General features: G+C 54.8%; 1 protein-coding gene across 5 annotated transcripts in view; it reads left to right on the forward strand.

Annotated features, from left to right (window-relative positions):
• Positions 1 to 24,711, forward strand: part of MAD1L1 (mitotic arrest deficient 1 like 1) — a 243,949-nt gene that overhangs the window by 23,878 nt on the left and 195,360 nt on the right. Inside the window, exon 1 of one of the 5 annotated variants that reach the window (XM_061402354.1) lies at positions 8,781 to 9,362. The exons of the other annotated variants lie outside the window; for them this stretch is intronic. Coding sequence (XP_061258338.1) covers positions 9,244 to 9,362 — 119 coding nt within the window. The 5' untranslated portion in view covers positions 8,781 to 9,243. Of the gene's footprint in view, positions 1 to 8,780; positions 9,363 to 24,711 lie in introns of those variants that run through there. 5 annotated transcript variants of the gene reach the window in all.

Consider the following 24,711-nt stretch of genomic DNA (forward strand, 5'->3'; position numbering starts at 1 on the left):
CCGAGGACCCAGAGATAACGGCTGGGAGGAGTAGTGTGGGCTGGTGGGCCAACCAGTGCAAACCTTTTGGGAAGCCTGTCTAGCCGAGTGTCCGTATCCGCCAGACAAGCTTGTCCACTCTTGGCCGTGTGTGACTCTTCTCTCCAGCACACGGGTCATGTGAGTCGGGGCCAGGTTGGCCTCAGGACTTGGAGGGTGTGAGGGGATGCCGTGCGTGGGGGAGGTGGGGCCTGTGCGCTTGGGCGTGCCGGGGTGAGCAGGCGGCACCTCTGGTGTCCGGGTGTCCTTGTCCCAGGGCCCTGCAGGTTGGACGGAGGGAGTGAAGGTGGTGAAGGTCTGTGAGGCACTGAGCATCTTTCCTCAGGAGTGCAGTCTGGCTGGTGATTTGAAGGTGCTGAACAGGGACGCGCTGTGAAGTGTCTGTGATGTACTCAGGCACATTTAACAAGCTGTGTTTATGGGGTCCATGCACTAGGAGCTGAGATGTGGCTGAGAGAGCGTAAACTGGCAGCAGGTAAGCCAGTGCACACAGACACCGTCTCACTCAGCGCTGTGGAGATGACTCACAGGGTCAGCGCAATCCCACTCAGCCCCAGGAGGCTCTTCTGGGAGAAACTGACAAACTGACTCTAAAATTTCTATAGAAATGGAAAGGGCCTGGAACGGCTGTCAGGCTTTGGGAGAAGAGTGTGTCAGAGGGCTGCCAGAGGCTGACTGCAAGCTCCCTGTGAGCAGTGTTAATCAGGAAGGGTGGTCATGGTGTGGAGGAGATCAATGGGCAGAATAGAATGCTCAGGAATAGTCTAAATGCTCAGAGTCAATTGATTTCGGTCAAAGGTGACAAGATAATCCAGTGGGAGAGAGTCTTTGAGCAGATGGTGCTGGCCAACAGGGAGTCTGCACAGACATGGGCACCTCATACTGGCCACTGAATAGTTCAGTGGGGCACGGACTTACGGGTAAAAACACAGTCCTGGAAGTGTGGGTTTGGTAAAGAGTTCTTAGGACACAAAGAGCAAGACATACATGGAAAAAAATTGTTAAGTTAGACTTAATCAAAATAAAAAACTGTTGCTTTCAAAAAACACTGTTAAGAAAAAAATAAGGCAAAACGTAGAGTGTGAGAAAATGTTTGCAATGTGTGTGTCTGACTGAGGACTTTTATCCAAAATGTAGAGTAAAATGCTTTCAAATTGATAAGATAAGCAGGTTAAAAAAGTGGGTGAAAGGCTTTGGACAGATAACTTTGAGAAGATGTGTGGTGAATGAAGACGTGAAAGCTACTCGATGTCGTCAGCACACAGCAAAGCTCAGGTCCCAGCGAAAGCCCGCTCCCCGCCCGGGCACGGTGTGGTGCAGTGGGCACCGGCCTGGCCTGGAGTCAGCAGTGGATGCGGTGCTGTGTAAAGCCTCCACTCTGGGAACAAGCTCTCTTCTTGAGTTTGTCTAAGGCCCGTGGGCAGCTGGGGCTGGCCCAGGCTCTTTCGGTGTATCTGGGTCTTGGGGACTTGGAGCAAGTGCTGCAGGGTGTTGCTGTGCAAGCCAGTGGAGGGCTGCAGAGGCCAGGCTCAGTCAGTGCCGTCCTCAGTCGTGTCCCACTCTTGGTGACCCCGCGAATCGCAGCACGCCAGGCCTCCCTGTCCATCACCAACTCCCGGAGTTCACTCAGACTCACGTCCATCGAGTCAGTGATGCCATCCAGCCATCTCATCCTCTGTCGTCCCCTTCTCCTCCTGCCCCCAATCCCTCTCAGCATCAGAGTCTTTTCCAATGAGTCAACTCTTCGCATGAGGTGGCCAAAGTACTGGAGTTTCAGCTTTAGCATCAGTCCTTCCAAAGAAATCCTAGGGCTCCATCTCCTTCAGAATGGACTGGTTGGATCTCCTTGCAGTCCAAGGGACTCTCAAGAGTCTTCTCCAACACCACAGTTCAAAAGCATCAATTCTTCGGCGCTCAGCCTTCTTCACAGTCCAACTCTCACATCCATACATGACCACACGAAAAACCATAGCCTTGACTAGACGGACCTTTGTTGGCAAAGTAATGTCTCTGCTTTTCAATATGCTATCTAGGTTGGTCACACCTTTCCTTCCAAGGAGTAAGCGCCTTTTAATTTGATGGCTGCACTCACCATCTGCAGTGATTTTGGAGCCCAAAAAATAAAGTCTGACACTGTTTCCACTGTTTTCCCATCTGTTTGCCATTAAGTGATGGCATCAGATGCCATGATCTTAGTTTTCTGAATGTTGAACTTTAAGCCAACTTTTTCACTCTCCTCTTTCACTTTCATCAAGAGGCTTTTGAGTTCCTTTTCACTTTCTGCCATAAGGGTGGTGTCATCTGCATATCATCTGCATATCTAAGGTTATTGATGTTTCTCCCGGCAATCTTGATTCCAGCTTGTGCTTCTTCCAGCCCAGCATTTCTCATGACATACTCTGCATATAAGTTAAATAAGCAGAGTGACAATATACAGCCTTGACGTACTCCTTTTCCTATTTGGAACCAGTCTGTTGTTCCATGTCCAGTTCTAACTGTTGCTTCCTGACCTGCATATAGGTTTCTCAAAAGGCAGGTCAGGTGGTCTGGTATGCCCATCTCTTTCACAGTTTTCCACTGTTTATTGTGATCCACACAGTCAAAGGCTTTGGCATAGTCAATAAAGCAGAAATAGATGTTTTTCTGGAACTCTCTTGCCTTTTCCCTGATCCAGCAGATGTTGGCAATTTGATCTCTGGTTCCTCTGCCTTTTCTAAAACCAGCTTGAACATCTGGAAATTCACGGTTCACATATTGCTGAAGCCTGTTTTGGAGAATTTTGAGCATTACTTTACTAGCGTGTGAGATGAGTGCAATTGTGCGGTAGTTTGAACATTCTTTGGCATTGCCTTTCTTTGTGATTGGAATGAAAACTGACCTTTTCCAGTCCTGTGGCCACTGCTGAGTTTTCCAAATTTGCTGGCATATTGAGTGCAGCACTTTCACAGCATCATCTTTCAGAATTTGAAAGAGCTCAACTGGAATTCCATCACCTCCACTAGCTTTGTTTGTAGTGGTACTTTCTAAGGCCCATTTGACTTCACATTCCAGGATGTCTGGCTCTAGGTCAGTGATCACACCATCGTGATTATCTTGGTCACGAAGATCTTTTTTGTACAGTTCTTCTGTGTATTCTTGCCACCTCTTCTTAATATCTTCTGCTTCAGTTAGGTCCATACCATTTCTGTCCTTTATGGAGCCCATCTTTGCATGAAATGTTCCCTTGGTATCTCTAATTTTCTTGAAGAGATCTCTAGTCTTTCCCATTCTGTTGTTTTCCTCTATTTCTTTGCATTGGTCGCTGAAGAAGGCTTTCTTATCTCTTCTTGCTATTCTTTGGAACTCTGCATTCAGATGCTTATATCTTTCCTTTTCTCCTTTGCTTTTCGCTTCTCTTCTTTTCACAGCTATTTGTAAGGCCTCTCCAGATAGCCATTTTGCTTTTTTGCATTTCTTTTCCATGGGGATGGTCTTGATCCCTGTCTCCTGTACAATGTCATGAACCTCCGTCCATAGTTCATCAGGCACTCTATCTATCAGATCTAGTCCCTTAAATCTATTTCTCACTTCCACTGTATAATCGTAAGGAATTTGATTTAGGTCATACCTGAATGGTCCAGTGGTTTTCCCTACTTTCTCCAATTTAAGTGAATTGGCAATAAGGAGTTCATGATCTGAGCCACAGTCAGCTCCCGGTCTTGTTTTTGCTGACTGTATAGAGGTTCTCCATCTTTGGCTGCAAAGAACATAATCAGTCTGATTTTGGTGTTGACCATCTGGTGATGTCCATGTGTAGAGTCTTTTCTTGTGTTGTTGTAAGAGGGTGTTTGCTATGATCAGTGCGTTCTCTTGGCAAGAGTCTATGAGCCTTTGCCCTGCTTCATTCTGTACTCCAAGGCCAAATTTGCCTGTTACTCCAGGTGTGTTTTGACTTCCTACTTTTGCATTCAGTCGCCTATAATGAAAAGGACATCTTTTTTGGGTGTTAGTTCTAAAGGTCTTGGAGGTCTTCATAGAACCGCTCAACTTCAGCTTCTTCGTGTAAACCCCGGAGGAGGCGGGTGGATGTGGTTTTCACCCTCCGCGGCCCTCCAGGCCTGCCCTGTGTGACTGTCGGGCGCCAGCACGTGGTGCCCTGGTTGTGCCCAGGGCTGCCGTTCTCGGAGCAGGATTAAGAGCTGCCCCCAGGGCAGGGCTGCTCGGTGATAGGGTTCTCACCCTCGTCCGTCTTTCTGGGCAAAAGCTGGTAAATTCCTATGCGATTTTCTAGAAATGCTGTGTGTACGTGTGAGCTTTTTTTTCTTCCAGTTTTATTTTGATATCAACAGACAGCACTGTACAGGTTTAAGGCGTGTGGCATAATGGTTGGGCTTATCCATCTCATGCAGTGATTACCATGATGAGTTTAGTGGGTGCAGAATTTAAAAAATAGGAAAGAAAAGTTTTCTTTGTCACATAAGCTCTTGATGTATTTCCTGCTCCCCTCCAAGAGGTGCCCACTCTGTGCCGTCGCCCTGCAGGCTTGCTTTGTTCAGTTAACTTCTGACAGTGCTCATGCCCTGACGCAGCCTGGCCTCTTGCGTTGTCAGGGTCCCGCGGTATCCGTGGTGTGGGTGGCTCTGATCGACTCGGTTCCCCTGCTGATGGCCATCAGGGCGTCTCCAGTGGGGTGATTTTCCCAGCAATAAGCAGTGTTTTTTGGTTGGATGAATTCTTAGCAGTAGTTTTTTACCCTAAAAGATACTTGTGTTTGACCAAATTGCCCTCCAAGCGTGTACCTGACCTTTCTGTCCCAGCGTGAGCGCATCGTCGGTCACTCGAGGCAGTGTGTTCAAAGGCTCTAACAGGGATGGAGAGTGCAGTCACAGCGGAGGGGGAGGAGGAGTGCAGCGGCCGGGCTTTCAGAAGCATCTCAGCAGCTCCTCTTGCGGGGGATGCTCACCGAACAGGCACGGAATGCCTGTTGAGCCCCTCTGCCGCCAAACCTCTCATTTCATACAGGAAACAGCTTGCTTGTGGCCAGGGAGCCGCTGTGCGACGGCTTGTCTCCACCCTTTTGTGCCTGAGTCTGGCCCGGTTTCAGGCAGGCTGGAGGGCGCGGTACCTGCCAGTGTGAGCACAGGTGTGACGGAGTGCGCGGCGCGGGGGCTGCTGGCACCAGCGACACAGAAGGGTGGGCGGGCTCGTTGGCTCTGAAGCCTGGCAGCTGCGGCCCTGGAACTGCTGACCCATCATCTGGAGCGAAGCTGGGAGCTGACAAGTGCTGATCTGGACGTTTCCCAGAAGCATTTGTAGGCTGGCCAGGTGACAAGGCCTGGGTACCGTTCCCCTGATGTGTGAGGCCAATTAGGAGGACGGCACGGGGCGTGCATAATCTCCTCCTAAGAACGGATCCTACTGAGCAGCTTGGACACTGTTATTACCCTGGTGACTGTGTTCCCAATTTCTAATTACCTGGGTGCGGGGCTGATCAATACAGGAAGTGCTGTGGGCGCCTGGGGAGGTGGCTAGGCTGTCGGCCGTCTCGGTTGTTTTAATTGGTCTTGGTGTGGCTTTCTTTAGAAGTTGGAGACAAGATGGAAGGAGAAAGCTTAGGCCTTTTGGGTGCTTGTGAGCTGGGCCCCTTCTGGTCCGGCAAGCTGATGCCTCCTTAGTCTCTGTCGAGTTCCTATTTATTCTTGGTTCATTCATTCTCTCACGCGTTCCCAGCTGTTCTCAGGAATCCTAGGTCTGCAGGGGGGCGTTGAACCACGTTTGATTCACTCTCAGGCCTGTGCGTCTGTGAGGTGTTAGCTCCCAGGCCCCTGCAGCCCCAGCTGTGGGCTTCCTCCCCCAGGAGTGCAGGCAGAGGCCGGGGGCTTCACCTGCCTGCGGAGGCCGACAGCAGCTGTTCCCGGGGGTTTACTCACCGTGGGTGCCGAGTTCTCAGCCTCTCTCAGCCTTGGAAGTTGTGTCTTCTGTTCTGGTCGTCCTCAGGCTTCAGACTTGTGACCCAGGAGCCTCTGCCTTTAGAGCCTCCGTGCCCAGGCCCGAGGCACGTTTCATGAACGTTTGGTGATGAGTGATGGCATCGCGACAGCCTTGTTTGGCAGTTCTGTGGCTCGCTGTGACTTGGGTGGGGCGCCCTTTGGCGCTTGGCTGCCAGGCAGAGTCCTGGCGCTGTGCGCAGTGTGCCCGGAGGGCACCAGGGGACAAGTGTAGCAGGGGGCGTCCTGACCGCGCTCGTTGTCTCAGCTGCAGCCCTTGGGGGCCTCCCGCTCCCTGCTGAGGCCTTCACCTGTGAGTTGGCAGCGTCGAGGCCCGGCCTCTGCCTCTGGACTTGTGCAGCAGGTGTGGACAGACCCTGACAGGTTTGCTCAGCCCCAGCGGGAAAAGAAACTGCTTTGTTCCCGTGGGGTCTGGGCTGGCCAGGAAGCTCTGATGGAGACCCAGCTGGGCACGGCCCTGTCTCCCCCGCTCTGGGCTTTGCAGCGCTGCAGGGAACATGGTGGAGGAGCGTGCTCCAGAAGCATCTTCCTGGGGGGGGCATCCCCGTGTGTGCTCCCCCTGGCCGAGCAGCAGCCTGTGCTTGGGCAAGCAGCGGACCTGTGCTTCTCTGCTTCTCACTTGGCTCTTGAAGCACTCGGGGGCTTTTCTCCCATCTTTGTAGATACTCACTTGGCTCCTGAAGCACTCTGGGGCTTTTCTCCCATCTGTGTAGATACGGCTCTTCTACTTTTGTGCCTCCTTTTAAATTCACGTGAGGCGACAGTCTGAAGCCAGGCAGTGAAAGGGTTTAGACCAGGTCAGGCTGTGCTGGATTTCCAGGGGCTTGCTCTGGGGGGATGCGGAGGCAGCTGTGCTGTCCCAGGGGCTCGGACCTGGCAGAGGCTTGCTGAGAGCCAGTCACGCCCTTGGGCCTCCAGGGGCTGTGGGAGGACCCAGGCCTCTCCCTGGTGGGTGCCAGGGTCCCTGGGCAGAGTGGGGGTGTCCTGAGAGGACAGAACGTGAGGAGGGCCCGGGGGCTGCACACTCCCTGTGGGGCATCCCCGAGGGCCTGCACCCTTAGAAAGCCACCGCGGCCTTCGCAAGGCCAGTGTCTCGGGGCGGGGCGGGGCCGGGGAGCATCTGGGACAGGAGAGGAGTTTCAGTCAGCGTGTGCACCTGGGCTTTCCCCCGAGACCCTTGGCTGTCACCTCTGAGGCTGTGAGGAGAGGCCTGTGCAGTCGTCCAGGGCCTCCTGGGGGTCAGCTGCAGGCAGCCGCGTGCCCCGTCGACCTTTCCCACAGCCGCTGCAGTTTGTGTCAGAAGCTAGATCTCTCCTCCCATGCAGGTCCGCCTCAGTTCCCTGAGTCTAGGATCAGTCAGTGCCCCAGCCTTCTCCGCCTGGAGCCCTGTGCCCCCTTCCCATGGGTGGCTGGCCGCCTCGGGACCTGGCTCGGATTCTCCAAGACCGGCTGGAGGCCAGGGATGGGCTTGAGGAGTGACCTGACCTTTGTCAATGGTGGGGGATCCAGTTGGCGGCTCTTGGGCCTCTGGAGCAGGCAGGCTTTGAGGCAGGGCCCTTGCCCCTGAGTTGCATGCAGAGAACCGGTTCACGACCGTAGAAGGGAAGTGAAATGATCGTTTAAACAAGAGGGCGCTGAGCCCAGGGCTGCTGGGTGGCTGTTGATGGACCTGTGCTCTGGCTTTCCTCCAGCGCTGCTTCCTCCTCTGCTGTCCTGCAGGCTCCCGAGCCCCCTGCCGTCAGGAGCTCTGCTCTCGGTTGAGCTGAGGCTGCGCACCTGGAGCTCTGACACGCCGCCTGGGCCCCCCTGCTGACTGTGTGCCAGCCTCAGAGCACGCAGGCTCTGGTGCCGCCTTGGGTGAGCTGTCTGAGGGCACATGTCCCTTGGCAGATAGGTGTGTCCTGAGGATGAGAAGGGAGGCGAAGCGACAGGAAGTGTCCCGGGTGTGGGTGGCAGTGGACCCAGCGCGGGTGCTGCTGGGGAGTCAGGGCTGGAGGCGGGGAGCACCCTCTGGAGGTGGAGTCGATACCCTGAGTCTCCCGGTGGCAGGACCACAAGGTCCTTCCCTGGCCTGTCTTGGGTGTGCCTGGGGTGGTGGGTGGTGGTTGTCCTGAGTGGGCGGCCCTCCCTGGGGACCCTCGGCCCCGGGCAGGGCTCTGGTCCTGGCTCCTTCTTCCCTGTGTCTCGTGGGGGTTGCTGCTGTGGAGGCTGTGTCTCTAGAGGCCTCCAGAGCTCTCTGTCCCCTTCAGTGGGGGACCTCTGCCCTAAGGTGCTTGGTGTCCCTGGGCCTGTCAGGGACACCCTGTGTCGGCCCCTTCCTGGCCCGGGCTGGCCCTTGGGCTGCCCATCTGTCCTCATCCCTCCGTCCCAGGGAGCTGGGGGGTGCGCCGGCATGGGGGGCAGTGGGCAGCCCCCTGGGTGCTGCTGGCTGTGCTGTGATGGCCACGCCTGGAGCGGGCACGTGGAGGCTTGCTCTTCACGGTGCTGTGAGCGGGCATCTGAGAAGGAGTGGCTGTGCCTTCCTTCCCCTCTTGGCCCCTGAGATGGTCAGCAGTGAAGCAGACCCAGGCAGGACGCTGGGCAGCCCCTCGGCTTGGGGGGCCGCGAGGGAGACCTGGCTCCTCGCCCCAGCTTGTGGGGCCACTGAGGGCTGGCGTCTGCAGACTGGCACAGTGTCCTCAGGGGAGCTGGGCTCTCGCCCCGGGACTGTGCCTGGGCTCCTGCTCTAGGGTTTGGCAGGAGGTGGCCGCCGAGCGCAGGTGGCAGGGTGTGTGTCTCGGGTACCATTCCTGGCCTGGGGCTGGGGGCTGTGGCCCTCGGTTTGTGTCCAGCACTCCAGACTCTCCGTGAGCGTTTGCCCCACTGACGACCACGCGCTTCAGACCTCAGCGCTGTGGCGGGCCTTTGGAAGGTGTTTCCATATCGTGCTCTTGGGGATGCCGAGTGTTTGGGGTGCAGGGTGGCCAGCTCCCGGCCTTGGCCTTGGGGTCTGAGAGCAGGCTGTCACTCAGGCAGTGATGGGGCTTGGCTGGAGGGCGGGCTTGGCCGTCAGACGGTGGCGCGCTCAGCTGGTGAGGGGTGGTTCTGAGGAGGGAGCAGCAGGGCCGCACTGCCTTGGCACAGAGCCCAGTGCCCCCGGGGCTTGGGGAGAGAGGGCACAGATGTGCCTGGCAGGCTTCCTTCCTGTTCTGTCTTCACCCTGACTCGGGAGCGGAAGATGCCAGAGAGACTTGGGAGACACCACCCCTTCCTCGCTGGCGCCTGTGGGGAGCTGCGTGGAGCGCATGCCACCCTCCTGCGGGGTGTCTTCCCTCTCCAGCCCGACAGAGAACTCAGGTCGGCTTCATGAGCGCGCAGCGGTGTTCCTGTGTGCGGACCTGTCAGTAGAGGCTGCGATCGGCAGGAGGGAGGGTGGGATGCGTCCGAGTGACGCCTGGGTCCCGTCACCAGCTCCAGGTGGCTGCTTGGCTGGCCTGGAGCCCCTGGCAGGGCCTGGGAGGTCTCCATGACTAGGTGTGTGGCTCACGCTGACACTGAGGCTGCAGGGGTCCTCACGGGCATCCTAGCTGCTGTGTGCTGACCCCTGCCTCACGGCAGCCGTGACTGTGGGTGTTGGGGCCTCTGTGTGTCCTGAGTGCAGCGCAGGCCAGTGCGCCCACCGCACGGAGGCCACTGGGGAGAGAGGGGCCTGGGCCAGGGCGCTGGGCTGAGCTGAGTCGGGCAGGGCCGGCTTTCAGACGGTCCTCTCACGAGGCTTCATCCAAGGCGCGTGTGGGAGGGACTCCAGTGGAGGAAGCAGGCTGCTGGCGGTCTAGGGTTGTTCCGGACACGAGAACTGATCTTAAGCCTGGAAAACACCCCACAGAAAATGAGAACACCCAGGCTGCGCTTGGCTGAAGCTGGCCTAGAGGGTTGTTTGGGAGGGGCTGGGGGGGCCTGCTAGGGACGTGGGACGGCGTGTGTCCCTGGTGGGCCGGCGTCCTGTCGGGGGCGTTCAGATCGAGTTCTGAGGGGAAACGTGCGCTGCGGAGGGGTGAGCGGAAACGGGGCTGGAGCAGAGGGCCGAACGAACCCGAACAGCAGGACCTGGGGACTGGGGGGTCGCCACTGCCAGGTGGGCCCTGGACGAGTTTGGAGGTTTCTCCGATAAAGCTTGTTGGAAGCTGCCGTCAGCTTCTTTCCTTCACCCTGCCCTTCCTCCCAGCCCCTGCGGCTTGAGGGGCAGAGCTTGACCCATCCCCATGTCCCTGACCTACCTGTGGCCTCCCCAGGGGTGCGGGGAGAGTGTGGTCCGGTCCCCTCTGCCCGTCAGTGAGTGGAGCCCCCTGCACACACGTGAGAGCTCTGAGCCCACGCGGGTCCTGCGTGCAGCCTTCGGGACCAGGCTGGGCTGAGGGGAGCGCAGGGTGGGTGCCGTGGGGGTCTCTGAAAACTCCCCTTTCCTGCAAGGCTCCGAGGAGCTGGAGCTGAACGAAGGAAACCCCGAAACAGCACCCCCGCTCCACCCGCTTTGTCCTCAGCAACCTGGGGCAGGTGTCCAGCTGACCCGAGGGGCAAGCAGAGCCCTGGGCGCTCAGGCCCTGACGGGGCGGCAGCGTCTGGGGGCCAGTGCCTCCTGCTCCACCTCAGGGCGCCGCTGGCAGCTGCTGCCTGAGGTGCTTCGTTTGGTTGAGAACCTGAGGCTTCCTGTGGGGAGGGGAGGGGCCCGAGCCACAGCTCCCGAGAGGCAGCGGGTGGGCTCAGTCTGAGCAAGGCCTGCCCAGCCTGCCTTCCTCCTCCTCCACCCGGGGCTGTTGCTGCAGGAGCGGGCTTGTGAGCAGCCTCAGGTCTATTAGAGCTGATACGGGGACGCCCCCGGCCTGCTCCGGGAAGTTGTGCTTGCAGCTGCGTACCAGCCGGAGACTGGGGGCGCTCAGGAGTCGCTGGTCCCAGGCAGTTCTAGGGTGGGTGCGTGGGGTGGCAGGGATCGCATCCTGAAGGGGTTTGGGTCACGCCGTGGAGTTTGGGCTTCCTCCTGCCGTTGACAGGTGGGTCTCTCTCCTCCCTCCTGTCACGAGAGGCCTGGGTCCTTGGCCGGGCCCCGCCTGGCAGAGATCTCGGCCGCTGTCTGAGGCATTGCAGGTTCCCGAGCCCCGCAGCACCAGGAGGGCGGGGGCGCTCCCACTGGGTGAGGCTGTCCCGTAGGGTTTGCTGGGACCTCTGCCCCTAAGCAGAGGATTGTGTTAGTCTTGTGGTGGACAGTTGAGGGGAGGCTCTCCTGCCGGGAGGTCTTGGAACTCATGAAGGTGTCTCCTGGTCAAGGCCAGTTTCTCTCCATCCGTCCTTCTGGTTTCCCTTTGGGTCGATGCCCGTCCCTCCTGGCCCGTCCATCATCTGTTGAGAGAGCGGTGACTTTGGGGAGAGGCACGCACGTGTTCCTTCCTCACACTCTGTAAGTTGTGCACCTGCTGTTTGCTGGACGTCGTGGATCTGAGTCACACTCTGTAGCTTTGTGCTCACGGGACAGACAGAGGCTTGTACCGGCGACACTGGAGGGGAGCCTGTGGACCCGGCGAGCTGAAGCTGGGTCTGTGTAGAGGACGCAGAGACAGCAGCATTTTCAGGGAGCGTTCAGCTGAGCTGGAGACGAGCCTCAGCTGTAGCTTTGCTGCACTTGAACGATACTGGTGGGTAGGAGGTCAGACGCTTTCTCTGGTCTGGAAGTTGGAGGCTGACTGGAGGCCCCGAAGCTTGTCTGTTTGAGGATAGTCTCTGCTCTGAAGGGGTCTTTAGAGCGGGGCCTCACCCGTGCTGGCAGCGGCTCATCCGAGGAGAGCTGCTGGGGGCTGTTCACTCCCGTGCACGCGGGTCCTGCTCGCCCGGCGCCCGGCGCCGTGGACGAGGCGGCTGCCGACCCCTCCGCTCGGCAGAGGAGGGGCTGGACGACAGGAGGGCTCGCTGGCCAGGGTCGTGCAGTGTCTGTGGCGCCTTTGTGGGGCCGCTTGGCTGGGCCTGGTCTGGTGGGGGTGCTCTGCTCTGCGTGACCTCGGCCCATCTGGCTGGCCACATGGTGCCTGCAGCTGGAGCCTGTGCCTTTGTGAGCCTGTCCGCCTGCTGCTGGCGCTCAGGCTTCTGCTGGGGAGCTGCCTACCCATTTGGCCCAGGCAGCGCTCAGCCCACAGTGGGCAGGGAGCCCATGGCTGATAGCAGCCCTTTCAGACCTGGCGGCTCCCAGTGCACTTGGGCTCGGAGGTCCCGCCAGCCTGAGAGCTGCGGTGGGGGTGGCGGTGACTGACTTCTGCCTTTGTTCAGGCTGACCCCTCTGGGGTGCGGGGTGAAGGAAGATGGTGGTCACTTGGGAGGGGAACGGTTAAGTTCTGAGGCTGCAGCACAGTCCTGTCTTGCTCACGAAGGTGGCTGAGGTAGAGGGGCGGCCATTTTCATTACGCGCAAACGACTCTTCAGTTTCGTGGAACCAGACAGCCCTCCCACAGCAAGGCCGGAAGGCTTCTCCCTCATGTGATCTCTTCAGAGTGCTATGGTTTGCTTCTTGACAGTTTGTGGGTCTGTGTGGACGACATTCAGACAGCGTTCCGTCTCCCACTTTCGCTTGCTGTTCTGTGTACGAGGTGCCTCCTACATCATGCTCGTTTGGGCTGGGCAAGCTACGTGTTGGGTTTGGAGTAGGCTGCTGTCGTGAGAGCGCGTTTTCTTCCCCTTGCACAGGCGCACCTCATTGTATCGTGTGTTGCAGATATTGCATTTTTACAAATTGAAGGTTTGTGGAAACGCTGTGTCAAGCGAGCCTTTTGGTGCCATTTATCCAACAACATTGTGTTTTCATGGAGGCAGGTACACTGTGGGTTTACATGTGATGCTCACTCGGTAGACCCCACCACAGTGTGAATAGAGCTCGTCCACCGGGAAACCAAGGGTCCACGCGACTCACTCTCGCAGCACTGGCTTCACTCTCGCCGTCTGGAACGAGAGCCACAGTCTCTCCAGGTCTGCCTGTGGGAGGATTAGGCTTTTCCTGCTGGACTTAGTTGGGAAGAGGGTCACTGGAAGCGGCTGCTGGCGTTCCCCTCAGTTGGGGCGTTTTTAGTGTTTACTAGAGCTTGGTTGCAGCGCCCAGGATGTCCCCTAGGGGTCACTACCAAGTTATCAAAGCCTTCAAATGCAGACTTGGTAGCAGAGGATGTAGTTTGTCTTGTCTTATCCGGGTAGTCGACTAGGGTTTTCACAGTTGTACAGTCAGTACCTGTGATGGTGGATTTATAGCAGTGCTGGCAATTTTTTTTTCTCTGTAAAGGGCCAGGTAGTAACCATGTAAGGCTTTGTGGTCCATGAAGTCTCTGTGGTGTGTTTAGCTCTGTCTCTGTGACACAGGGTAGGGTGGCCAGCCCTCCCATTTGGCCTGGGATGTGGGATTCTTCATGCTTGAACTAGGGTGGTCCAGGACAAAACAGAGCTGTCGGTTATCCGGCAGGAAGCTGCCACGTGCTGTGAGTGAGTGGGTGGGCCACGTTCTAGGAGAGCTTTCTTGTTTAAAAGAGATGGCGGTGGGGTCTGACCTGAAGGCCACAGTGTGCTGCTGCTGCTGCTGCTGCTGAATCGCTTCAGTTATCTGACCCTGTGTGACCCCACAGACAGCAGCCCACCAGGCTTCCCCGTCCCTGGGATTCTCCAGGCAAGAACACTGGAGTGGCTTGGCATTTCCTTCTCCAATGCATGAAAGTGAAAAGTGAAAGTGAAGTCACTCAGTCGTGTCCGACTCCCAGCGACTCCATGGACTGCAGCCTACCAGGCTCCTCCGTCCATGGGATTTTCCAGGCAAGAGTACTGGAGTGGGGTGCCATTGCCTTCTCTGATGCATGAAAGTGAAAAGTGAAAGTGAAGTCACTCAGTCCTGTCCGACTCTAGCGACCCCGTGGACTACAGCCCACCAGGCTCCTCCGTCCATGGGGTTTTCTAGGCAAGAGGACTGGAGTGGGGACAGTGTGCTGAGCCCTGCCGTAAGGTCCAGTCCGAGCCATTTGGTTTAAAGAACCGGCCCAGAGCCCTGCTCCTGCTTTCTCTGCAGCTTGTTTTCCACGTGGCTTTCTACTCATGCAGGGGCATGGGATAACTTTCTTTCCTCTTTTCTGGTTTGGGAGAGTCTGGCCACGGACGTGACCTTGTTTGGGGCGGCTACTGGAAGTGGGCCTGGTGCAGGTTCGGGCGCCTGCGTCACGGGGGCAGCACCTGCCCTGCCGGCCCCTGGCGCTGGGCCCGAGCTCCCGCTCAGGGTGGGAGATGCCTGCAGGACGGGGCTCCTCCAGTCGGAGCTCTGGAGCAGTTCACTCCCAGGGCCTCCTTTCTGTCTTCCCTCCTCCTGGTAGCCGAGTTCCCAGCAGACTCTTGTTGAGCAGTTGGCTGGGGCAGATGCCCAACTGAAGAGGTCACCGAGACCGCTAAGCGCCATCCCTGCGCTGGCACTGAGCTCAGTGTTGCCTAGTTTTGGGGGCTGAGGGGGCTTGGCCTCGCCTGGCCTGGGGTGGGGAAGCCCTCCTGTCAGACTTGGACTGGGCGTCCCTTGTCTCGCTCCTCGGTGGCTGGGCGGGTGAGCGTGCTGGGTCGGACCTGGGGTCCAGCTTCGGGAGGGAAAGGACAGACTCAGGGCCTGCAGTGGCGTCCAGGGCTCTCACGTCCCCGCCTTCCTAGGCCTCCTGGGCCCGGACCCTGACCGTGGAGCAGGCCGCCGCTCCCTCTGTCTGTCAGGACAGGAAGGAGTTGCTTTTGTTTCCATCAAGAGCATGAACACGGCTCCAAGTACTTCCATTTACTGACAACCCTTGCCAAATTAATTTTATTTAATTATCTCCCAGGGCTAAGCTTGAATACATTTTGTGTTAAATTCACAGTTTTCCTTTTTCTAAACGAAATGGACTTAATATCCTTGTTAAAATCTGATTAAAACTAAAATTGAGTTTTTTGAAGTCTGATTATTCCATGAAATGGAATTTTTAAACCTAATTATGGATGGATTTGCATATACTTCTCAGCACCATTGAAAAGAAAGTTGAAATAAATTTATTAATGACATCCTTTCTGTCGTTTCCTTGGGGCATGACGTTAGTGTCGGAGCGGAGGCAGGTGGGGGGAAAAGCTACCTTTCTTTCCCCAGTTCTCAGGAGGGATATGTTTTCAGCTTTATTCCTTGGAGAATCAGTTCCCAATGACTGTGCACTCAGTCTCGTTTTCATTCCGCCCTTCGCTAATCTACCAGTTTCATAGTTGATAGCCTTTCTGCGGCTCCTGAATTCAAAGCTCTTATCTTGGAGGAGGAGTGTGGGAGGAGGGGATAATGATTGTAGTCTCAGTGGGGGTCCCCCTTTCAGCCCCAAATATGGATTTATAATTAATAAGCTGCCTTCATCCTAACTCTGTGTTACAGGGCTGTTATTAATAAAAGTGAGAATAAACTTGCTCTCTGTGGCCACCTGGAAGTGGGCACGGGGTCTCCAGAGGGCCGCTCCTCATCCTTGGAGAGACACCGCCTTCCGGGGGCACCATTTCCTGTGCCACGTCTGGAGCCACACCGCCTCTGTGGACTTTGTAGCGACTGCGTGGCTGGCAGACCCCCAGCCGTCCTGATCTCAGGTGCTCCGTCCACGAGGGAGGCCGTCACTCGCGCTTCCCCGTGGTCCTGCCCTTGCCTCTGTTCTGCTTCCGTCAGCGGTCCGTGCTTCGTGGGTACCGGGAAGGTGATTGCGCGAGCGGTCCTGTGCCGGGGCGGAGGGCGTGAGCCAGGCTGACTGAGCTGCTGCTGGGTCAGTGCTGCTGCACCCCAGCTGACGACCACCCTGCAAGGGTGTGTGTCCAGGTCTTTAAGAGAAACTGAGAACGTGGATCTTTAAAAGCACCACCTGGGCCCAGGGAGCCGCATTTGAAGATGACGCGTGTGCCGCTTGGTTAGGGAGCACGGGTGGCCTGCGTCTCAGCCACCCTGTCTGCCAGCCTCCCGCAGCCCCCTTCCTCGCCACGCTCGCCTCTCTGGCCCGTGTGTGTCCTGGGCCCTCCTGTCCGCAGGCTCCCCCGCACGCTGGGGCCTCTGGGAGCAGTCTTCAGTCTTGTCTCTGTGTCTGAATTACAGTCAAGCCCTGGGGGTCGGAGGGCACGTGTCTCACTGATTCCGAGTTGAGCAGGAGGCCCAGGCTGGACAGGACAGGGAGGGGTAGGGGAAGGTCCAGCCTTTTTAAAGAACATTTGTTTCATTTTTCGCTCTGGTTCCTAGTGGGAGCTTGTCTTGTAGGCGCTTTATGAATGGATCCATTAGGAGCAGAGGTTTGGGGCTGTGCACTCAGTCTTGGTGATGGGCTGGGGATTAAAGGGTTTCTGTCTGGGGCTGTGGGGGAGCCTGATAAACACCAGGATCACATTCGCTGCTCTGTTCTCAACTTGACCTCTTAGAAACTGCTTCAGGTCGTCATGGAGAGGGTGGCAGTCTGTGTGGAGGAGACAGATTACAGGCTGTCTCTGGGGAAGCTGCTTCCTTCGCTGAGCTCCTCATCTGCAGGATGGAGCTGATTCTGCCCACCTCCTGGGGTCTTGGAGGAGATGGGAGGTGATGGAGATGCGTTAGTGACCTGTTGCCGTGCGCAGACTCTGCCCCGAGACCTTGGCGTCTCGGGTCTCTGTGGGTCATGAATCTGGGTGGGACTCTGGATCTCTCACGAGGCCACACGTACCTCAGGGCTCCAGTGCAGGGCTCCGCTTCCTCACTCGCTTGCACGTGGGCAGGACTCAGGGCCTGGTGGCTGTTGGCCTGAGGCCCTCCACAGAGCGTCCTTCAGCAGGACGGTGTGGCTGCTGGCCTGGCCTGATGGGGGTGGAACGGGCAGCTGTGCTTCGCGCCCTGGCCACAGAGGAGCTGCCCCACCCATGCCACGTTCATTCCCCATAGGCAAGTCCGCCAGTCCAGCCCACGCTGGGGGAGAGGGCGCAGAGGGAGAATTCTAGGAGGTGCGGGCCTGGGGAGCCACGTCAGAAGCTGCCTTCCACCGCAGGTTTATTTGGAGGACCGAGGTAGAAAGGGATTTACTAATGGTTAAAAAGAGCAATTTTAGTTGTGATGGCATAGAAAAATTCATGTGTTTATAGAAAGCAATTTTACAAACGTTTTAACCTAAAATTCTGAATGAAAGTGTTTAATGTGTGCACTCCGAAGCTTGGGAGAGTCTTACTGTGGCCCCTGATTCAGTCTCTGGGCTGTTTCCCCAGGGAGGGTTATCGGACCTTGACAGCCACTGCAGAGGCCCTGGCCGAGGCCTGGACCCCCACACTCCGCCTCTCGAGGGGTGGCTGGCGGCACAGGGCTTCCCTTTCCTTCTGCTCCATCGCATTCACTCACTCAGTCATCTTGAATGTCTTCTTTCCTGCCCCACTGTACTCGCGGACTGCTCCAGTGCAGTTTTAAATAAAAGTGATGAGGCTGGAGCCGTGCCTGGCGGCCGATCTTTGAGGGAAAGCCTTCGGTTCTTGCTCATCAAGTGTGATGTTGGTTTTAGGTTCTTGGGATGCTGCTGCTCAGGGTAAGGATGTTTTATTTTATTCTTTGTTGAGAGTTCTTGTTTTAAAATTATGAATGAGTTTTGAATATTATCAGATGCTTTTTATGCATCTGTTGGGATGGTGATGAGGTTTTTATTCAGTGTTCTGTTAATGTAGTTAGTATATCAATTGACTTTTTGCAGTACTTAACCAACCTTGCATTCCAGGGATAAAATCCCCCTCCTTGATCGTGGTATATTATTCTTTTGATGTGCTAGTATTTCATTAAGTTTTTTTGCTTTTCTGTTCTTGAGGAGTATTGCTTTATAGTTTTCTTGTAATATCTTTATCTGGTTTTGGCATCAGGGTCATTTTGGCTTCATGAGATGAGTTGGTAAGGATTTCCTGTTTTCTTAGAAGCGTTCATATATAACAGGCATTATTTCCTAAGTGTTTGATGGGATTTGCCAGTGGAGCCATCTCTGGACCTGTACTTCTCTTTGTAGCAAGGGTTTTACTACAAACGTAGTTCCTTTAATAGGTGTAGACTGTCCTGTTAACTGTTGTTTTCAGGGTGAGCTCCCTCCTTTCCCTCCTCCCTCCCTGTACCATTTTACATTCTTCAGCAGCACACAGGGGCTCCAATTTCTTGCCAGCAGTTTCTTCTTTTTCGTGTTATGTTTTGATAATAGACATTTCCACGGACGTGAACTTGTTCCCCACTTTGGTTCTGGTCTCCGTTTCCTAACGATGGTCAGTGTCTTCTCACGGGCTTCTTGGCCATGTGTCTGTCTGTCTTTGGAGAAATGTCTATTCACATCCTAAGCTAGTTTTTTAATTGCGTTGTTTTCTTGATGTTGCTTTGTGAGGATTCTTGATATATTCTGGGTATTAACTCGGCCCTTACCAGGTGTGATGTTCTCTGTGGGTTGCCTTTTCACTCCCTCGACAGTGTTCTTTGCACAGAATTTTTAATATTGATCGAAGCCCAGCTCGTCTGTCTGTTCATTTGTCGTCTGTGTTCTTGGTGTCATAGCCAAGAAACCACTGCCTAATCGAGCGTCGGAAAGGTTTCCCCGTGTTGTCTTCTACGAGCTCTGTGGTTTTAGCTCCTTGGTCTGTTTTGAGTTTATTTTTGTATGTGGTCTTAGGTAAGGGTCCAGATTTCATCTCAGTTTTCCTGGCATTTGTTGAAAACCACCCTTTCCCTCATTTAACAGTCGTTTGACTGTGTGTGCTGGGTTTGTTTCTGGGTTTTCTGCTCTGTCCACTGCTTCATGCCAGGCAGGACCACTCTGTTTCCATTACTGTGGCTTTGTGATAAGTTTTGAAATCAGCAAATATGAGTCTCCGACTTTTTTTTTTTTTTTTAATTTTCAAGATTATTTTGGCTATTCTGGATCCTTGAGATTGTATATGAATTTTACGGTGGATTTTTCTGTCTCTGCGAAAGTGTGTTTGGGGTCTGAAAGGGACCGCGTGGATTCTAGCTGTTTTCTTTGAAGTGAGAAACTTAATCAGCTCATTCTGAGAAGATGCTACCAGACGCCCGCGTTGGAGTGATTGCTATTTGTCAGTCACTGTTTTCACATAAAATATTTTTCCCCCCTAAAAAGTGGATCTTAAATCATGGTGCTATTCAGTATAGACTATTTTGTTTATTTTTTAAAAATTATTAGAAAACTAGCATTTGTTTTTATCTGTGCTGGCTGTTTGTTGCTGCGTGGGCTTTTCTCTAGCTGTGGTGAGCGGGGCACGCCCTCTGGGTGCAGAGCACAGGCCTCTCACTGTGGGGCTTCTCTTGTTACAGAGCCTGGGCTCTAGGGATCTTGGACGTCAGTAGTTGGAGCACGTGGGCTCAGAAGGCACTGCTCACGGGCTCCAGAGCACGGGCTCAGCAGTTGTGCTGCACAGACCCGGTGGCTCCGTGGCATGTGGGATCTTCCTAGATGAGGAATTGAGCCCACATCTCCTGCATCGGCTGGCGGGACTCTCTACCACTGAGCTACGAGGGAAGCCCAGGATAGACGATTTTAGACGACAGTGCTGCCTTCTCCGACTCATCCTTGCTGCCCTGGTCTTCCAGGCTCTTGGCTCCTCTTTCCACCTGGGACCTGGCTCTCCCAAGTGCTGCCCCCTGGCCGTGGGCTCGCTGAGAGAGTAGAGGCCTCGTGGTAGCGGAGATCCCTGCCAATGGTGGGCGGACACATTCTTGCCTTTATCCAGGTTAGGACAGGAGTCCCTCCCAGTCCCACCAGCTTCCTAGGATTAAAGGTGGTCTCTGCTTCCCAGAAATCTAAAAGCTGATTACTTCAGAGAATACCTGTGTATTGCTACATCTCGTTCACGTCCCTTGACAGTAGCATTCAGTGAGGCCTTAAAAAAAGGAAATTTTTTTTCAATTCCTTTAAAAATGTTTAATTGAGGATAATAATACAGTGAAAGGATTGACCTTAAGTTTTGAAATTGTGTCACCTGTCAGTCAGCACCTCAGTGAAGTTTACGAAGTTTCCATAGGCTCAGAAATTTTCCTCTGTCTCTTCCCGTCGATGCCTATCCCAGGGACAGCCACTGTTCTCGGCTCCTGTAGATTGTTTTTTTCTGTTCTTCAGTTGTAAACACATGGAACGGCGAGTGTGTGTGTTGCTTAATTGCTGTCTTGTTCCGCCTGGGGCTCCCGGGGCTGAGATGAGGCTGAGCCAGCAGAGGCTGGGGGCCTGGTCCCTCGAGTAAGGCTCGGAGCGAGCCCCTCTGGCACGCCCTCCTTCACCCCGTCCCCCCCCCCACCCCCCCGCCCCGCCGCCGTCTGACATCTGACATCTGAGATTCTGTTTCAGTGTTGGAAGTGGTCCATTGTGTGACCGTCTCGCAGTTCATGTGTCCATCCCTCTGTGGACATTCAGATTGTTTGCAGCTGCTGGCTGCTGTGCGTGAAGCTGCTGTGACACTATGGCCAGGTCTGTGCATACTGTGCTGTTACTTCTCTTGGGTCAGTTCCCGAGAGCACATTAGTACACCAGGTGCCTTCCAGCATGGCTGTATGATTTTACTTGCCTGCCCACATCGTATGGGAGTTCCTGTTGCATCATAACTTCACCAAATTTGAGCTGTTTAAAAAGAAATTGTGGTTATTCCAGTGGGAGTGATGTGGTCTCTCCCCCAGACCTCCGGACTGGGGAGGAAGAAGGACCTGGTGCAGGTGGCGTGGCTTCACGTCCGGGGGCTCGGGTGGCGTGGCTTCACGTCTTGGGGGCTGGGGGACACGGTTACTGGAGACGTCGGCAGAGCTGTGGAGTCAGGGTCAGGGTGGGGAGCCTCCGCCCCGGCTGTGAGCAGTCTCATGACAGTGGTGACCTGCAGGGAGGCTGTGGTCCAGGGTTTCGATCGCCTTTATGTCTTTGTTTTGGGTGCCACAGAAACAACACGGTCTCCGCTTCAGTCCCATTATTCTTATCACAGAGCCTCACCAAACCTTTCACAGTAGGAAATTATTGGTAATAAGTTAACCGTAGCCGTTAAGCCTCAGCAGTGCTGCTCAACTTTGATGAAACCCATTTATCAGTTTTTGTCTTTTATGGTTAGCGGTTTTTGTGCTTTAAGGAGTCTTCTCACATTCCGTGGTTGGAGATGAGCTTTCTTATGTTTTCTTCTAGAATCTCTTTGTTTTGATTCTTTATGTGCTGGCGTGTGGTTCGTGCCATGTGGCGCCTGAGGCTGGAGTCGAGGCTCCCCTCCCCGCTTCTGTCGAGTTTCAGTGGTTATTTGGTAAAGTGGCTCCTCTGTCTCGGAGCTGCTTTGTTTCTGTCAGGTAAGTTTGCTGTATTTGTGGCCGCTGTTTCTGGATTAGGTTTTCTCCTGTTGATACGTGACTGTCTTCATGCCAGTCCTGTGCTTTCTCGATCGCTGTGTGTTGTACTAAGTCTTAAGGTGCTGCGGGTCGTCTACGTTTTTCCTTTGTTAACATTAAGCTCCTAAAGGTTCTTTTGCTTTTCTATATACGTTTTATAAATAGGTCATCAATATCTGCCAAAAAAGCCCTGTTGTGATGTGTATTGATTTTTGCATTGAATTTATAGGTCAGTTTGGAGAGGATCGACGTCTTCGTGACTTTTCACTTCATGGTGTGTATGCCTCTTTCATTTTCAGAGCAGTAGTCTGTAGCTTTAAATGTAGTAGTCTTGTGGGTTTCTGGAGGTGTTACCTATTTTATTTAACTCAGGAATTAATGAAGGACTAGTAGCTGGTCCAGAGGAGGTTTAAAGTACCACGTGTTTGTCATCAGAGAGGGACCCGTGAATCGGTTTGAGATGCCAGCGAGGGGGAGCTGTCAGCCTCCACCGGGCAGTGAGCCTCGGTGTCCCCAGCCTGTACCAGGCAAAGAACAGGGCTCTTTGCATCTGTTAGTTTTCTTCTACTTGTGCTCGTGTGCTCAGTCATGTCCGACTCTCTGCAGCCCCACGGACTGTATCCCGCCAGGCTCCTCTGTCCATGGGATTCTCCAGGCAAGAATACTGGGGTAGGTGGCCATTTTCTCTTCCCGAGGTTCTTCCCGACCCAGGGATTGAACCCACATCTCCTTCATTGGCAGGTGGATTCTTTACCTCTGAGCCACCTGGAAACCCCTTTTTTCTACTCACTAACTTGTAAAATAGCTCAAAGATTAGGAGACAGATATACTTCATAGGTAGCTGGATGGGCACCAGGTCGTCTTTTTCTGCCCATTCAAGGTTTCCACTCTCCTTCTTCTTGATTATAACAATCTCAAAGCTTATTCTTGATCATAAAACATGGATGGTCCCAATAGGTTTGACCCAACCACTGACGTGTGTGCAGTAGGTGTATCAGTATCGGGGACCGCACATCTCTGGAGGCCCAGTGTGGGCTGGGGGGCCGGACTTGGTTTCCCTTCGGTCCATGGGCCCACAGGCAGTCTGGCACCGGGGCCAGGGGAGATGGGCTTGGTTTCCCCTTGGCTCATGCGCCCACAGGCGGTCTGGCACCGGGGCTGGGACAGCCGCATGTCTCCTTGTGCAGCTTCTGCCTCGAGTCCTTGGGTGCCCCCGCCCCTGAGGGGCTGCCTCACACTCTGGGCTCACGTGGCTCTGTCCTGTGTCACCCCGGCCACGCGCCTGTGTGTACCTCTCTTTGGCAGGCTCCAGCGTGTTGCCCACTGTGTGTGCTGGTGGTCCTCACGGGCAGCAGCTCTGCCCTGCGCCCAGGGGCTCCACGAGGTCCCCTTTCTGTCGGCGCCCTTGTCACGGACTCTGACGGTGGACCTGTGGCCCTGGTGGAAGGCCCCTCGCTCGGCCCCCACCGGCCGGTTCTGCCGACCTCTCCCCCAGCTTGGTGGCGTGGACGTGCCTGTGGTGACGCAGGCTGGCCTGCCACGGCACCCTGAGCTTGTTGCCCATGGCCCTGTTCTGAGCTCGTGGCTCAAGTTGTGTTTGGGGCCATTATCCAGCTTTCTTTTTCAATGTTTAAAGCATTCAAAAGATAAACTTTCCCAGAGAGTGAGGGAACAGGGAGAGAAAATTATGGCATCTGTTTGAAAGGTTCTGAACGCTTTTTTTTAGCTCAAATAGTTCAAAGAGCGCCTCTTGTTAATCAGAGGAATATTCCAGCGTCCCTGGGGTGGTCACACTGGCTTAATTGGAACCCAGGCTGCTTTGAAGTCCTTTTAATCCTGCCTGAGCTGGGAGGAAGAATTCGAAGGCAGCAACTGTAAATTTGAAATTTCTTCATTTTATTTACATGTGTCTGGGGAGCCGTGTAATTCACTTCCCTGAAGCAGTTCGGCCTATTGCTGCTAGTGGACGGCCAGGTGAAACCGGACCTGCGTGTGCTGTCGTGGAGGGCCAGCTCTAGGACCTTCTTGGCCACAGAGAAGCTAGCCGCTGACAGACCGCGAGCTGGCCACGGGCTCGTCTTCGCCATGCGTGTCAGCCGCATGTGCCATAGCCCTGTGTCTGCAGGTCCTGGCTGGCTGCAGGGGCCCCTGTCCTCTCCCTCCTCGGGGTGGGGCGCACAGCCAGGCTCTCATCCCCCGCCTCCCCCACCCCTTCTCCCCAGCCCCTGAGCGATTTTATGGACTCTGATGGTCATTGAGCAGATGCTGGCTTCATTTTGTATTACCTGGAGACTGGTGGTACTGTCTGTTCCGGATGGATGGGGAAGTTTTGGGTGGGTCGGGGGTTGGGCCTTGTCCTGGAGGGCTTCACCACCAGCAGAGACGAGAGCCCCGAAGGGGTCCAACCGGCCTCCCAGGCACCTGTGGAGGCCTCTGCGGGGCTCCGTAGGTCGTCCCTGTTTTGTGTCCGGGGAGGAGCGGAGCTGGGCACGGACGGGACCCGGTGCCTCTGGAGCAGGGCCCTGCCCTCTGCGCTCTGGTCTCTCCCTGTTAATCAGCGCTTTTGGAGCTGTGCCTGGAGACATTCAGAGTCTCCTCATGTCTGCTCTGGAATGAGGCCGGGAGTAGATAAATGTTCTCATAATATGTCACGAATTTCTACATCAGTCTGTGCTGCAATAACCAAATCAGAGGTGGAAATGTTAATTTATGTAAATCTTATTCTTAGTGAATTCATACTGGTAACCAGTAACTGCCACTTTGCTTTCTAATTGGACACAGATATCATTTTGGCTATGTGTTCTTTAACGCCTATAATTCATAATAGCGTAAGGCTCTTGCACGTTGAGTCCTTTATATGCAGTATTCTCATGACAGCCGCGTGTGGTGGACACTATTATTACAGTCATTTTCCCGAAGAGGGACCTGAAGTTTGGAGAGGTTAATGATTGTCAGAGGTCACATAACTAGGAGTGAATGGAGTTAGAATTTGAGGTATTAACTGCTTGCTGTTGCCTCTCTGTGCTTTGGTGGTTTGTGGAATCTGCTTTTTGCATTGGTCTCCCATCTGTGCTGTGTCTGATTCTTTCAGAAAGTAGGGTGGCAGCTCTTGGAAGAGCTGTGCACCCAAGTGCCTCTCCTGAAACTGGCCAGCACCCCTCATCATTCTCTGAAACGTCCTGATAGATTGCTGCAGCACAGCAGATGCTTGGGACGTAGGCTAATTTTTTTAAAAAGACATTTTGAAGGGCACTATCCACAGACAGAAATGTCTTTAAAGAGTAGATACAGCCTCCTCTGGACCCACCCTCAGGTTAAGAACCCCAC

The sequence above is a fragment of the Bos javanicus genome, chromosome 25 (genome assembly GCF_032452875.1).
Source record: "Bos javanicus breed banteng chromosome 25, ARS-OSU_banteng_1.0, whole genome shotgun sequence".
Taxonomy (NCBI): domain Eukaryota; kingdom Metazoa; phylum Chordata; class Mammalia; order Artiodactyla; family Bovidae; genus Bos; species Bos javanicus.